This window comes from Elephas maximus, chromosome 2 (assembly GCF_024166365.1).
Source record: "Elephas maximus indicus isolate mEleMax1 chromosome 2, mEleMax1 primary haplotype, whole genome shotgun sequence".
Classification (NCBI taxonomy): Eukaryota; Metazoa; Chordata; class Mammalia; order Proboscidea; family Elephantidae; genus Elephas; species Elephas maximus.
In genome coordinates this window covers 37,286,259-37,302,001 of record NC_064820.1, presented here as the reverse complement: position 1 = coordinate 37,302,001, position 15,743 = coordinate 37,286,259, and the positions used below count along the sequence as shown (strand labels likewise).

Below are 15,743 nucleotides of genomic sequence, written 5' to 3'. Positions count from 1 at the left end.
AAGTAAGTCAAAGTTTGGAAGCTGATTTGAATAACTGCAATGATCCTTGGGTACTGCAGGTTCTTCTCTTGCTGCCCAAAGTCCTCAGAGGTGTAGAGCGCCAGAAGCAGGGACGGGTCAGTCCTGGAGGTACAACCCTGCCCCCTGCCTGTCCTGAGGAAGCAGTGAGATGTGCATGCTCAGAGCTGCACTGGGAAGGGTGCATGGTTACAGTTCCTAGGACATTCTGTCCACAAGCGGCGGCTACTCCTTGGGCTTCTCTAGAATGTTGAGGAATTTCCCTCCTGTCATTTCTCTGGACTCATCCAGACCCAGCTCGAAGGCCAGATTCTGAGGGCCTCATACCTTCTCCATTAAATTAGCTGTGGTGAGATGCCCAGCTCTTTCAACATGTCAATACCATCACATTCTATTTCAGCCAGAAATAGGTGGAGAGCTAGAAATAGGACTTTTTGAAGGAAGCTGCAAATTCAGCAACACCTGGTATTCGTTCGGGCCAAAGGTCTGGTGAGCCACGGTCACGTTTTTCAAAACTAGGCCAAGGTGCTTCCAGATCTGTCCTGTCTGTGGAAGACGCCATCCTCCAACCCATGTCCTGTAATCTTTACAGAAGCAGACTGCCACATCTTTCTCCTGGTGGGGATGGACTAAAGCCGCCACCCTTCTGGTTAGCAGCTGAGTGCTTAACTGTTGTGCCATGAGAGCTCCTTTTTGTTAGATCACAGCCAAGAAAACCCTATGGAGTAGTTCCAGTCTGTCACACAAGGTCACTATAAGTTGAAATTGACTCCAGGGTACCTAACAACTTACTTTGTGCACACCTCAGGAGGAGAAGATTTAGGAAGATTTGGGTAGTGGAGGAGCCAGGGCGAGCTCTGGATAGTAGGTTTCTGTGTGTGTGGGGGGGGGGGGGTGGTGGCTGAGGGATAGGGGGCAACAGTTAGCATCTTGCAGACAGCGTGGCCTACTGACTTGTTATAGTGTTATAGTGGACGTTTTTTCATTCACTGGCTACCTTTTATAGCTTCAGTCCTCTTACAAGGATACAGTTCTCATATCTAAACCATTTAGTAACAGCCTGTGGTCACTGTTTAAGTAATATTGGATGGCATTACTGGATACAAGCTCCACCGTCCCTCAGGTTTGACATCCATCCTTAACATAATTTGCCCAAATGAGACAGGGAAGAGGTAGGGCCGGCTATAATTAAATGCCTCTGACTCAAGTATTCTTGGAATCTAAACCTAAGTGCAAACCTCCATATAACTGTTACTGCTAGCACCTGAGAACTACTTGGGATTAACAAACTAGGTGCTAAGACAAGATAAGGGGCTACATTCCAAGCCCCTGTGTGCTTGAATAGTTATAAATTAAAAATACCTAAGTGCAGACCACCATGTAACTTTTACTGCTGGCACTCGAGGACTAGTTGTGATTAACAAACTAGGTGCTTGGACAAGATAAGAGGCCATATTTCCTAGTCCTACATGCTTGACCAGCTATAAATTACTGATAACCCTCCTGAGTTGTTTTTCAAGTCCCTACCAGGTGCATGGCATGTGCATTAAAAATCAAGGCAACCTATGAATGACCTTCCACATGAGATAATCACAAGCAGGGATCCCTTGCCGGACTGGAACCTGGAGCCAGAGACATCACTGCATGCCTAACAGCCCAGAATTAACTCCCGTTCGACAGCCCAGCAGCCCTCCTGACAGACTCAATCTTAGTTCCAACAACCTCTGGGAGGAAATCCATCTTGAATTCCAACTGCGCACGCATTTGATTTTCATAATCCCTCCTCTTCTCCTGGAAATCTCCACCCATCTAATGAAGGAAGAAAACCTTTTATAAACCCTAGGAAATCCTTTGTTCAGGAGAGACTGGAGGCTAGCATAGGTGGAAAACCCCTCTCCATCTCTCCCTTGAGAGCCTTTTTACTTTCTTTTTGTCACTAATAAACCTTTGTTCGTGTGGAACCTCAGAGCCTCTCCTGGTCATTCTCGGTCAGAAGAAGGTAAGAACCTAAGCAGGGCTTAGTCCCCAGCTGGGAAGCCCTGCCCTGTAACACAAACTGTCAAGCACGCCAAGAGAATTTAACCTAGTAATTAAATTGAAAGATTTAATATGTACAAAGACGTGGCATGCAACCCAACAGGTTTACGATTTCTATAAAAAGGTCGTTAAGGTCGAGTGGGCTAACGTGTGCAACACTAACTGTACTTACTGCAGCCTGGTCACTTTATAGCGCAAGTCGAGAGGTAAGGAAAAGTTATATGAACAAAACTATTAAATTTCCTTCTAACCTCTGTTTTCATGTATTAACACACCTAGAACACACTACAATCCCATTCTAAAACCCTTTATATGCTGGTGTTCCTTTCGAAGGTCCAGAGAGTCTGGGCAAAGAGTGCGCCCTCTCCTCGCCCCGCCAGCAGCGAGCAAAGCCCTTCGTTCATCTCGCGGGGACGCTAAGCCTGCTCCCTGCCACCCGGGCCAAGGACCCAACACCGAAGACTGTGGTGTCCAGGATTCTAAGAGCACAGCTCGAGGCTGAGCAGTGCCCACCCCTTGCTCCCCCATTCTTGTCTGCCAGCCGCAGCCCGTGAGGTGAGGGGAGGAGGAGCGGGCGCAGGCGCAGGAAGGACACGTCACAGGTAGGGGATGGCAGGTCGGGTGGCGAAGGGACGCGCCGGGAAGGGCAGGCGCGGGCCGGAGCCAAGGGCCCGCGAAGGGGATCAGCTACGGCGAGTCTCCGCCCGTGCCCGCCGCCGCGTCCCCGCCCGCTGCTTCCGGCTCCGTCCGGTCCGCCCCGCGCCGACTCTGCCACATCCTCCGGTGACGTCAGCTAGCGCCGCCATATTGGAAAGGCGCCGCCGCCTCCTCCGCTTCGGAGCTTGGGCGCCTCGGGGGCCGCGACCGCGGGGAGGAAGGAGCTCCTCACCAATCTTGCCGACGGCTGGCCCGCCGGCTCCCGCCCCGGCCCGTCTCCCCATGACTGCCCCCGGCCCCGCTGCCGACGGACGTCGCTCCAGCGCCCGGGTTTAACACGGAAGCCGCGGTCCAGGGCCGCGGGAGGAAGAGGAGGAAGACCCGGTAGGTCCCGTGTCCCTCTCGGCCCGGCGCCTCGGCCGGAGCCATGACCTCGCTGACCCAGCGCAGCTCGGGCCTGGTGCAGCGGCGCACCGAGGCCTCCCGCAACGCCGCCGACAAGGAGCGGGCGGCGGGCGGCGGCGGTAGCAACGGCGAGGACGACGCGCAGAGCCGCCGCGACGAGCAGGACGACGACGACAAGGGCGACTCCAAGGAAACGCGGCTGACCCTGATGGAGGAGGTGCTCCTGCTGGGCCTCAAGGACCGAGAGGTAGGGGCGCGACGGCGAGGGCGGGGCGGCCCCAGGGGCCCGGGCCAGGTGGGCGCCCACTGCGGCCCCGCACGCCTGCTTGTCTCGCTCCCGAGTTCCGCGCCGGGGCGCCAACTTGCCCCGAGGAGTGTTGGAGTTAGTTTCCCCTCTACTGGCCCTGTGCTCTCCACATCCTCCCAGTACAGATTGCTTGGATTTTCCATTCCTCCCTCCACGGGCACACTTTCATTTCGACACCCTGGCAGTCTGCATTTCCTCCTTGATTTTTTTCCTGCTTGATTAACCCGTGTAGACCCCAGGTGCAGCTCCAGCCTGGAGACTGTAGGTTAGAGTGAAAACATCTGGAACCTCCAGCGCCCCCAACTCACGGGTTTTGCAGGGTTGAGGACCTGGGAGGAGTACACGGATCTGCTTTCTGGGGAATTTTTCCCCCAATTAAGGCGCACTGTTGCAATTATGAAAATTTTTGGTGAAGTGGTAGTGGAGACAAAAGTTATTTTGCTGAGTAAAGTTAAAAGTCAAACAAAATCCTTGTGGACCCTCCTGGAAAGTTACTTTTTGAGTGAACTTGGCGTTCGGTGAGAGATTATTTTTAGTGGCGCCTTTAAATTGTCAGTTGACTATTCTCAAAGTCTTGCCATTTTCAGGAAGGGCCTTTTATGTAGGGTGCTTGAAATGCTATGTTTATAATTTGATGAGAGGCCTCAAAGCCTTTAAAGAAAAATCTCCAAAGCAAACACAGTGCCGTCGAGTCGATTCCGACTTATAGCGAAGTAGAACTGCCACCGTAGAGTTTCCAAGGAGCGCCTGGCGGTTTTGAACTGCCGACCCTTTGGTTAGCAGCCGTAGCACTTAACCACTATGCCACCAGGGTTTCCAGAAACCAAATCCACTGCCATCGAGCCAGTTCCGACCGATATCAAGCCTAGAGAGGACAGAGTAGAACTCCCTCCTAGGGTTTCCAAGGAGCAGCTGGTGGATTTGAACTGCAGACCTTTTGGTTAGCAGCCAAGCTCTTAACCGCTGCCCCAAAGCCTTTAGGTAGGTTAAAGTTGTGAAAGATATTTCTTTGTGTTCTTACTATAAAAAAGATTAGTTTCACCCCAATATTTTATGAAGATTTTCGCGCATAGGTTTGGAAAAGTTGAAAAATGAATGATACGTGAAACAGTTAACGGTTTGGTTTGTTACATGTACAAAAATGATTGTCATTAAAGACAGATCTGCATACCCTCAGAGAAGAGTATGGTGAGGTAGTCCCAGAAGCTTGTTTTATCTCAGCGTGGAAAATGCAGACAGCAGGTACTGAGAGTCAAACTCAAAAGTAATCCCAAGTTTTATTTCTAAGAGCATTACAGATTCATGGAGGGGGGCAAAAAAGTTTCAGTATTGTAAAATAACTTAGTTTTTTTTTCTGAATTCATCAAAACCTGACAGATACAGATGAGTTCTAATTACGTGGGCTGTTTGTGGACTCCTGATACTTGAGAAAAAAGTTTACCTTGATAGAAATGCGAAGAGCTTTTGCAATATCTCGGTTTCCCATTTGCCCTGGCTTTAGTAATCACTTTGAAAAAAGTTGTTTTATTTCAGTCCCCTTGGCTGTGAAAGGGGCCCAGTACCTGTTTAATTACTGAGTTTTGATGAGAAGAGGTAGGCTATATGAGAAATTTCTTTATCCTGTTTTGGATGAAAAAGCATCTAGATCTACAGTTTCCTAGTAATGTGATTTTAAAAAGCATTCAACTTACCTTTTTAGGCATCACAATTTGGAATCTTGCTAATAAACTTGCTTAAGTCTTTTTTTTTTCCTTTGGGAGAAGAGTAACAGATCACTGCAGACATTTTACAAAATACAAAAAGGGAAAATGAAGAAATCACCCATATTCCTGTGTGAACATTTTGGCTTACAGTTTTTGAGACTTTTCTGTGTGGTTAAGTCCTGTGTTTGTGTAAAATGAAAACATAAAAAACAAACAACCAAAACCAAAACAAAAACTAGCATCTGGCACTCTGAGTCACACTAAATGAGAAGTTATGGTGAGAAACTACTTTTTTTTGTTTTTTAAAGTATATGTTACTCTGAATGTTTATGCTAAAGCATATTAACATACAGTTTTTCTGTGGTTCTTGTGAAGATGATCTAAAGAATTTGTTGAAGTTTAATGGTACTTATGAAATTGAGACAATTCATAGTTCTTTGGTGCAGGTAATGAAAACCATCTGTTGTGTTTATTTTGTGTCAGGAGTCACTATACTTTGCATGTTATGGCCAAGGTCCAGACTAGCTAATCCTGAGCTACCCTTGCTGATTTCAGAAACCACATAGGGAACTTTTTTTTTTTTTTTTGCAGACAAGTCCAGGGAGTTGAGAGGGAAGAGGAGGAGGTTGGAATTTTGCATTGCTTTAGATTTGTGGTTTTAAACGTTAGCTTATGTATATATTTTCCTGTCATCACATCTTTATATACTAATATCTAGCCCTCTCAGTACAATTATTCATGTATTTTTCTTTTGGGGAAGTATCCCCCCCCCATGTCTTTAACTTGTATCACTTTTTTTAGGGGGCAGGAATTGCTAGAGCCTAGGCATTTATTCTCATTCATATTAATAGTTTTTGAGACTTTTCTGTGTGGTTAAGTCCACACAGAAATTGGATACAAAACTTTAGCCATAATATATAACCTAATAAATTTACTCTTTGAATTTTGTTTTTTTAACTTAGCATCCATCGTTACAATATCTGGATATTCTTAAGATATTTAAAAGCTAAACTCTAAAATTAGGTAGGTTATTAATATTGGGTTTAATTTATATGTATGGAAGCTAACCATCTGAAATCAAGACCATCAAAAAATAAGAATTGCTCATTGGTAGAATTAATTTTAATTTGACTTTCTTAAAAAACTATGACTATCAATTTACGTTTTATGGCTTATTACAAATTTTTTTTAATTGAAGACTAATAAACCTACAGAAAAGTACATACAGGCAGTCCCCGGGTTTTGAACATCTGACTTACTTACAACCCTTATTTATAACCCGTAGTTCCGGACCAGTCTTTGTAAAGCCCATTATGTTACAAATTTGAGGTATGTACAATGGTTTGTAATAACAAATGGATGTTACTTTGTGACACGAAACAAAACATTACTATTACTGTATTATTATTTTAAAGATGTTTTATTGTATGTGGAGGTATTTCGTGTTTTTTATGCATAGAAAGGTACACTATATACCAAGACAAACATTTGACTTACTAACGTTAGATATGAACCGTTCCTATTAGTACAAATTCAACTTAAAGACAGACTTAGAAACAGAGCTCTTTCATAGTCTGGGGACTGCCTGTATATCATAAGTGTGATGAAGTTCCACAAACTGAATACACCCATTTAACCAGCACCTAGAGCAAGAAACAACCTGGCCAGCTCTCTAGGAGCCCCACTTAATTCCTTTCCAGTCACTGTTTATTCCTCAGGGGTAACTGCTAAGCCTGACTTTAGAATTTAGCTCAGATGTATTTTGCCCAGTTTTGTACTTTCTTTTGTGTTTGGCCTTTTTTTTGTAAGGTGATTGTTCATTCTCATTGGCTTTATCAACTTTTAACACATTTATAATCTACAGTACAGATTACTTTTTTTTTTTATTAACTTTTATTAAGCTTCAAGTGAACGTTTACAAATCCAATCAGTCTGTCACATATAAGTTTACATACATCTTACTCCGTACTCCCACCTGCTCTTCCCCTATTGAGTCAGCCCTTTCAGTCTTTCCTTTCCTGACAATTTTGCCAGCTTCCCTCTCTCTCTATCCTCCTATCCCCCCTCCAGACAAGAGCTGCCAACACACTCTCAAGTGTCCACCTGATATAATTAGCTCACACTTCATCAGCATCTCTCTCCCACCCGCTGACCAGTCCCTTTCATGTCTGATGAGTTGTCTTTGGGGATGGTTCCTGTCCTGTGCCCACAGAAGGTCTGGGGAGCATGGCCGCCGGGATTCCTCTAGTCTCAGTCAGACCGTTAAGTATGGTCTTTTTATGAGAATTTGGGGTCTGCATCCCACTGATCTCCCGCTCCCTCAGGAGTTCTCTGTTGTGCTCCCTGTCAGGGCAGTCATCGATTGTGGCCGGGCACCAACTAGTTCTTCTGGTCTCAGGATGATGTAGGTCTCTGGTTCATGTGGCCCTTTCTGTCTCTTGGGCTCCTAGTTGTCGTGTGACCTTGGTGTTCTTCATTTTCCTTTGCTCCAGGTGGGTTGAGACCAATTGATGCATCTTACATGGCCGCTTGTTAGCATTTAAGACCCCAGACGCCACATTTCAAAGTGGGATGCAGAATGTTTTCATAATAGAATTATTTTGCCAATTGACATAGAAATCCCCTCAAACCATTTTCCCCAGACCCCCGTCCCTGCTCCGCTGACCTTTGAAGCATTCATTTTATCTCGGAAACTTGTTTGCTTTTGGTCCAGTCCAATTGAGCTGACCTTCCATGTATTGAGTGTTGTCTTTCCCTTCACCCAAAGCAGTTCTTATCTACTGATTGATCAATAAAAAATCCTCTCCCTCCCTCCCTCCCCCCTCCCCGCTTCGTAACCACAAAAGTATGTGTTCTTCTCAGTTTTTACCATTTCTCAAGATCTCATAATAGTGGTCTTATACAATATTTGTCCTTTTGCCTCTGACTAATTTCGCTCAGCATAATGCCTTCCAGGTTCCTCCATGTTATGAAATGTTTCAGAGATTCGTCACTGTTCTTTATCGATGCGTAGTATTCCATTGTGTGAATATACCACAATTTATTGACCCATTCATCTGTTGATGGACACCTTGGTTGCTTCCAGCTTTTTGCTATTGTAAACAGAGCTGCAATAAACATGGGTGTGCATATATCTGTTTGTGTGAAGGTTCTTGTATCTCTAGGGTATATTCCGAGGAGTGGGATTTCTGGGTTGTATGGTAGTTCTGTTTCTAACTGTTTAAGATAACGCCAGATAGATTTCCAAAGTGGTTGTACCATTTTACATTCCCACCAGCAGTGTATAAGAGTTCCAATCTCTCCGCAGCCTCTCCAACATTTATTATTTTGTGTTTTTAGGATTAATGCCAGCCTTGTTGGTGTGAGATGGAATCTCATCGTAGTTTTAATTTGCATTTCTCTAATGGCTAATGATCGAGAGCATTTTCTCATGTATCTGTTGGCTGCCTGAATATCTTCTTTAGTGAAATTTGTGTTCGTATCCTTTGCCCACTTCATGATTGGGTTGTTTGTCTTTTTGTGGTTGAGTTTTGACAGAATCATGTAGATTTTAGAGATCAGGCGCTGGTCTGAGATGTCATAGCTGAAAATTCTTTCCCAGTCTGTAGGTGGTCTTTTTATTCTTTTGGTGAAGTCTTTAGATGAGCATAGATGTTTGATTTTTAGGAGCTCCCAGTTATCTGGTTTCTCTTCATCATTTTTGGTAATGTTTTGTATTCTGTTTATACCTTGTATTAGGGCTCCTAGGGTTGTCCCAATTTTTTCTTCCATGATCTTTATCGTTTTAGTCTTTATGTTTAGGTCTTTGATCCACTTGGAGTTAGTTTTTGTGCATGGTGTGAGGTATGGGTCCTGTTTCATTCTTTTGCAAATGGATATCCAGTTATGCCAGCACCATTTGTTAAAAAGACTATCTTTTCCCCAATTTACTGACACTGGTCCTTTGTAAAATATCAGCTGCTCATACGTGGATGGATTTATATCTGGGTTCTCAATTCTGTTCCATTGGTCTATGTGCCTGTTGTTGTACCAATACCAGGCTGTTTTGACTACTGTGGCTGTATAATAGGGTCTGAAATCAGGTAGAGTGAGGCCTCCCACTTTCTTCTTCTTTTTCAATAATGCTTTGCTTATCCGGGGCTTCTTTCCCTTCCATATGAAATTGGTGATTTGTTTCTCTATCCCCTTAAAATATGACATTGGAATTTGGATCGGAAGTGCGTTATATGTATAGATGGCTTTTGGTAGAATAGACATTTTTACTATGTTACGTCTTCCTATCCATGAGCAAGGTATGTTTTTCCACTTAAGTATGTCCTTTTGAATTTCTTGTAGTAGAGCTTTGTAGTTTTCTTTGTATAGGTCTTTTACATCCTTGGTAGGATTTGTTCCTAAGTATTTTATCTTCTTGGGGGCTACTGTGAATGGTATTGATTTGGTTATTTCCTCTTCGGTGTTCTTTTTGTTGATGTAGAGGAATCCAAGTGATTTTTGTATGTTTATTTTATAACCTGAGACTCTGCCAAACTCTTCTATTAGTTTCAGTAGTTTTCTGGAGGATTCCTTAGGGTTTTCTGTGTATAAGATCATGTCATCTGCAAATAGTGATAACTTTACTTCCTCCTTGCCAATCCGGATACCCTTTATTTCTTTGTCTAGCCTAATTGCCCTGGCTAGGACTTCAAGTACGATGTTGAATAAGAGCGGTGATAAAGGGCATCCTTGTCTGGTTCCTGTTCTCAAGGGAAATGCTCTCAGGTTCTCTCCATTTAGAGTGATATTGGCTGTTGGCTTTGCATAGATGCCCTTTATTATGTTGAGGAATTTTCCTTTAATTTCTATTTTGGTAAGAGTTTTTATCATAAATGGGTGTTGGACTTTGTCAGATGCCTTTTCTGCATCAATTGATAAGATCATGTGGTTTTTATCTTTTATTTATGTGATGGATTACATTAATGGTTTTTCTGATATTAAATCAGCCTTGCATACCTGGTATAAATCCCACTTGATCATGGTGAATTATTTTTTTGATGTGTTGTTGGATTCTGTTGGCTAGAATTTTGTTGAGGATTTTTGCATCTATGTTCATGAGGGATATAGGTCTGTAATTTTCTTTTTTTGTAATGTCTTTACCTGGTTTTGGTATCAGGGAGATGGTGGTTTCATAGAATGAGTTGGGTAGTATTCCGTCCTTTTCTATGCTTTGAAATACCTTCAGTAGTAGTGGTGTTAACTCTTCTCTGAAAGGTTGGTAGAACTCTGCAGTGAAGCCGTCCGGGTCAGGGCTTTTTTTTGTTGGAAGTTTTTTGATTACCGTTTCAATCTCTTTTTTTGTTATGGGTCTATTTAGTTGTTCTACTTCTGAATGTGTTAGTTTAGGTAGGTAGTGTTTTTCCAAGAATTCATCCATTTCTTCTAGGTTTTCAAATTTGGTAGAGTACAATTTTTCGTAGTAATCTGAAATGATTCTTTTAATTTCATTTGGTTCTGTTGTGATGTGGTCCTTCTCATTTCTTAATCGGGTTATTTGTTTCCTTTCCTGTATTTCTTTAGTCAGTCTAGCCAATGGTTTATCAATTTTGTTAATTTTTTCAGAGGACCAGCTTTTGGCTTTGTTAATTCTTTCAATTGTTTTTCTGTTCTCTAATTCATTTAGTTCAGCTCTAATTTTTATTATTTGTTTTCTTCTGGTGCCGGATGGGTTCTTTTGTTGCTCACTTTCTATTTGTTCAAGTTGTCGGGACAGTTCTCTGCTTTTGGCTCTTTCTTCTTTTTGTATGTGTGCATTTATCGATATAAATTGGCCTCTGAGCACTGCTTTTGCTGTGTCCCAGAGGTTTTGATAGGAAGTATTTTCATTCTCGTTGCATTCTGTGAATTTCCTTATTCCCTCCTTGATGTCTTTTATAACCCAGTCTTTTTTCAGGAGGATATTGTTCAGTTTCCAAGTATTTGATTTCTTTTCCCTAGTTTTTCTGTTATTGATTTCTAGTTTTATTGCCTTGTGGTCTGAGAAGATGCTTTGTAATATTTCGATGTTTTGGACTCTGCAAAGGTTTGTTTTATGACCTAATATGTGGTCTATTCTAGAGAATGTTCCATGTGCGCTAGAAAAAAAAGTATACTTTGCAGCAGTTGGGTGGAGAGTTCTGTATAAGTCAATGAGGTCAGGTTGGTTGATTGTTCTAAGTAGGTCTTCCGTGTCTCTGTTGAGCTTCTTACTGGATGTCCTGTCCTTCTCTGAAAGTGTTCTGTTGAAGTCTCCTACTATAATTGTGGAGGTGTCTATCTCACTTTTCAATTCTGTTAAAATTTGATTTATGTATCTTGCAGCCCTGTCATTGGGTGCATAAATATTTAATATGGTTATGTCTTCCTGATCAATTGTCCCTTTTATCATTATATAGTGTCCTTCTTTATCCTTTGTGGTGGATTTAAGTCTAAAGTCTATTTTGTCAGAAATTAATATTGCTACTCCTCTTCTTTTTTGCTTATTGTTTGCTTGATATATTTTTTCCATCCTTTGAGTTTTAGTTTGTTTGTGTCTCTAAGTCTAAGGCGTGTCTCTTGTAGGCAGCATATAGATGGATCGTGTTTCTTTATCCAGTCTGTGACTCTCTGTCTCTTTATTGGTGCATTTAGTCCATTTACATTCAGGGTAATTATAGATAAATAAGTGTTTAGTGTTGTCATTTTGATGCCTTTTTATGTGTGTTGTTGACAATTTCATTTTTCCACATACTTTTTTGTGCTGAGACGTTTTTCTTAGTAAATTGTGAGATCCTCATTTTCATAGTGTTTGACTTTATGTTAGTTGAGTTGTTACGTTTTTCTTGGCTTTTATCTTGAGTTATGGAGTTGTTATACCTTTTTGTGGTTACCTTATTTGTTACCCCTATTTTTCTAAGTAAAAACCTAATTTGTATCGTTCTATATCGCCTTGTATCACTCTCCATCTGGCAGTTCAATGCCTCCTGTATTTAGTCCCTCTTTTTGATTATTGTGATCTTTTACCTATTGACTTCCATGATTCCCTGTTATGTGTATTGTTATTTATTTATTTATTAATCTTAATTTGTTTGTTTTTGTGATTTCCCTATTTGAGTTGATATCAGGACATTCTGTTTTGTGACCTTGTATTGTGCTGGTATCTGATATTATTGGTTTTCTGACCAAACAATACCTTTAGTATTTCTTGTAGCTTCGGTTTGGTTTTTGCAAATTCTCTAAACTTGTGTTCATCTGTAAATATCTTAATTTCGCCTTCATATTTCAGAGAGAGTTTTGCTGGATATATGATCCTTGGCTGGCAGTTTTTCTCCTTTAGTGTTCTGTGTGTGTCGTCCCATTCCCTTCTTGCCTGCATGGTTTCTGCTGAGTAGTCTGAACTTATTAATTCTCCCTTGAAGGAAACCTTTCTTTTCTCCCTGGCTGCTTTTAAAATTTTCTGTTTATCTTTGGTTTTGGCGAGTTTGATGATAATATGTCTTGGTGTTTTTCTTTTTGGATCAATCTTAAACGGGGTTCGATGAGCATCTTGGATAGATATCCTTTTGTCTTTCATGATGTCAGGGAAGTTTTGTGTCAGGAGTTCTTCAACTATTTTCTCTGTGTTTTCTGTCCCCCCTCCCTGTTCTGGGACTCCAGACACCTGCAAGTTATCCTTCTTGATAGAGTCCCACATGATTCTTAGGGTTTCTTCATTTTTTAAATTCTTTTATCTGATTTTTTTTTCAGCTATGTTGGTGTTGATTCCCTGGTCCTCCAGATGTCCCAGTCTGCATTCTAATTGCTCGAGTCTGCTCCCCTGACTTCCTATTGCGTTGTCTAATTCTGTAATTTTATTGTTAATCTTTTGGATTTCTACATGCTGTCTCTCTATGGATTCTTGCAACTTATTAATTTTTCCACTATGTTCTTGAATAATCTTTTTGAGTTCTTCAACAGTTTTATCGGTGTGTTCCTTGGCTTTTTCTGCAGTTTGCCTTATTTCGTTTCTGATGTCTTGAAGCATTCTGTAAATTAGTTTTTTATATTCTGTATCTGATAATTCCAGGGTTGTATCTTCATTTGGGAAAGATTTTGATTCTTTTGTTTGGGGGGTTGGAGAAGCTGTCATGGTCTGCTTCTTTATGTGGTTTGATATGGACTGCTGTCTCCGAGCCATCACTGGGAAACTAGTTTTTCCAGAAAATCCGCTGACTGGTACGCTGGCTCCAGGCTCTGAAAACAATCGCTGCCTCCCCGTAATTGTTCGTTCTCCGTCTCTAAATCTGTGTTTGTTGTTCAGGGTTCGTAGATTGTTATGTATGTGATTGATTCACTTGTTTTTCCGAGTCTTTGTTGCAAGAGGGATCCGCGGTAGCGTCTACCTAGTCCACCATCTTGGCCCCGCCTCCACAGATTACTTTTAACACATTTATAATTACAAGATAGAGTACTCTGGTTTATATCCCCCTCATTACTAAACAGATGGCTTAGCTTGCCAATAAGCAGATGGTCTGGCTTCAGATTACCTATTAGGGGTGACTCTAAAGTCATTATGATTGATTTAAAAGTTTTTTTTTAGTACACATCTTTGCTGTTATTATTTTTGTGATTTTTTTTGTTTTCAGACCATCTGATGATTTTTTTTTTAATTTAGAAAATATTATACGAATAATAACACTCTTAGCTGTTACTCTGTAAGTTTTTAAATAAAAAATCAGACAAAAAAGACCAGACTTGATGGTCTGACTGATTCTAGAAGGACCCCAGTGGTCATGGCCCCCAGACCTTCTCTTGGCCCAGGACAGGAAACATTCCCAAAGCCAACTCTTGAGACAGGGATTGGACTGGGCAATGGGATGGAGAGGGATGCTGGTGAGGAGTGAGCTTCTTGGATCTGGTGGACACTTGAGACTGTTGGCATCTCCTCTCTGGAGGGGAGATGAGAGGATAGAGGGGGTTAGAAGCTGGTGGAATGGACACGAAAAGAGAGAGTGGAGGGAGGGTGCGGGCTGTCTCATTAGAGGGAGAACAACTGGGAATATGTAGCAAGGTGTATATAAGTTTTTATGTGAGAGACTGACTTGATTTGTAAACTTTCACTTAAAACACAATAAAAATTAAATCAGGCAAACGGATGGTCTGTAAACAGAAAAAAAATCCTCCATTTTTGCATAATGCCTATTTTCACATAACAACCTGGTCTTTGGAACCTAACCGTGTTGATAAGTGAAGAGTGGATGCCCTTGTCACTTAGGACATGGCTAGGCTACAAAGACCAGGTCATTATGTGAAATTGGCGTTACGTAAAAATGGATGATGACTGCATCATCACATGCCTGCCAAACCACTGAGAATCATGGCCCAACCAAGTTGACACATAACCTTCACCATTGCAGCCAGTGTTTGTCTCGCCTTGCACCTTGGTGTTTGTTACCTACCGTCAGACATATGTTAACGCGCAAAATAGATACATTACTATTGTTGTAAATGCAAAATGTCAGATAAAGAGATAGTAAGTGAGGAGAAGGTGTATTTATAACCATTTTTGAGAGTGGAAGCTAAGTAAAATCTAGCTACCATTCAACCATAGGCCCAGAAGGTAAAGGGTGTTGTCCAGGTAGGAATGTATGGTGTTTTCTGGGATTGTAGCAAGGGCAAATAGGACAATGTGGCAACATGTTTAGCCTGGAAGAACTTTCCCTACCAGTATGTTTTTCAGGTCTGAATCATTTTATCTTGTCCCATTTGGGAACCTTTATGGGAGACTTGCATCATAGGAACATGCAGGAAATTGGATAAGACAGTTTTCTTATTTGGCTCAGTCCTCAATTTAGTTGTAGGATCTTGGTGACAGCCGCCTTTTTCTGTGCCTTAATTTCGTTCATTTGGGCTAATTATTCAAGTCTTAAAAGTTTTTCTAAAGTTAATTTATGAAGGTTGGAGTTACCCATAGTCAGATTTGGGAAGTCCCTTACTTTATCATAAGTACAGAGATAATTTGAGAGGCAGCTTATTTGGCTGTCATATCAACAAGATTATTTCCTCTAATTTCTTCAGTTTGGGGTACTCCTTTTGGTTACTGAGCTTGTATTTTTATCATAGCAATTTTAGAGGGGAGTAATATAGCATTTAGAAGGTCCGCTATTAAAGCTTCACTTTTTTAATGGCGTTTTTTGAAAGATGTTAAAAATTTTCTTTGTTTCCATAACATCCCCAAATCATGTACAATTCCAAAACAACACCTGCTATCCACAAAGGTATTAACAGATTTTCCTGGAGCAGCTTTTACAAGCTCTAGCGAGAGCAGTTCATCTTGTTAAGCTGAAGTGGCTTCAGAGAGAGCCTGACTTTGAAGGACTTAAGTAGAAGTTGTAACAGCATATTCCGCTTGATAGTGAGGAATAGCAGGATTAGGTTTTAAATAGGAACAATTCACAAACAAAACTAAATCAGGGTTAGTTAACTGGGCCTCTCTTAACTCTTTTCCAGGGATTAAAAATTGCTCAGTTAAGTCTAGGCAATCATGTAGGATAGTTTTCATTAGCTATGGTAGAAGAGCAGCTGGATTTAAATCAGGCCATGGAATGTAGTCTAATGTTAGATGCAGTCAGGAGGAGAACATCATA

The 15,743-nt window shown here is 41.7% G+C and overlaps 1 protein-coding gene and 1 pseudogene across 2 annotated transcripts in view; one reads left to right on the top strand and one right to left on the bottom strand.

The window, feature by feature from the left end:
- Positions 1-243: 243 nt before the first annotated feature.
- Positions 244-592, bottom strand: LOC126063545 (protein lin-52 homolog; annotated as a pseudogene).
- A 2,280-nt stretch (positions 593-2,872) lies between these two features.
- The window catches only part of GOLPH3 (golgi phosphoprotein 3), a 77,217-nt gene continuing 64,346 nt past the window's right edge, over positions 2,873-15,743 (top strand). The window contains exon 1 of one of the 2 annotated variants that reach the window (XM_049861802.1): positions 2,873-3,364. In XM_049861802.1, coding sequence (XP_049717759.1) covers positions 3,140-3,364 — 225 coding nt within the window. In that variant the 5' untranslated portion in view covers positions 2,873-3,139. The remainder of the gene's footprint in view (positions 3,365-15,743) is intronic. The other variant, XM_049861810.1, reaches the window with a different exon arrangement.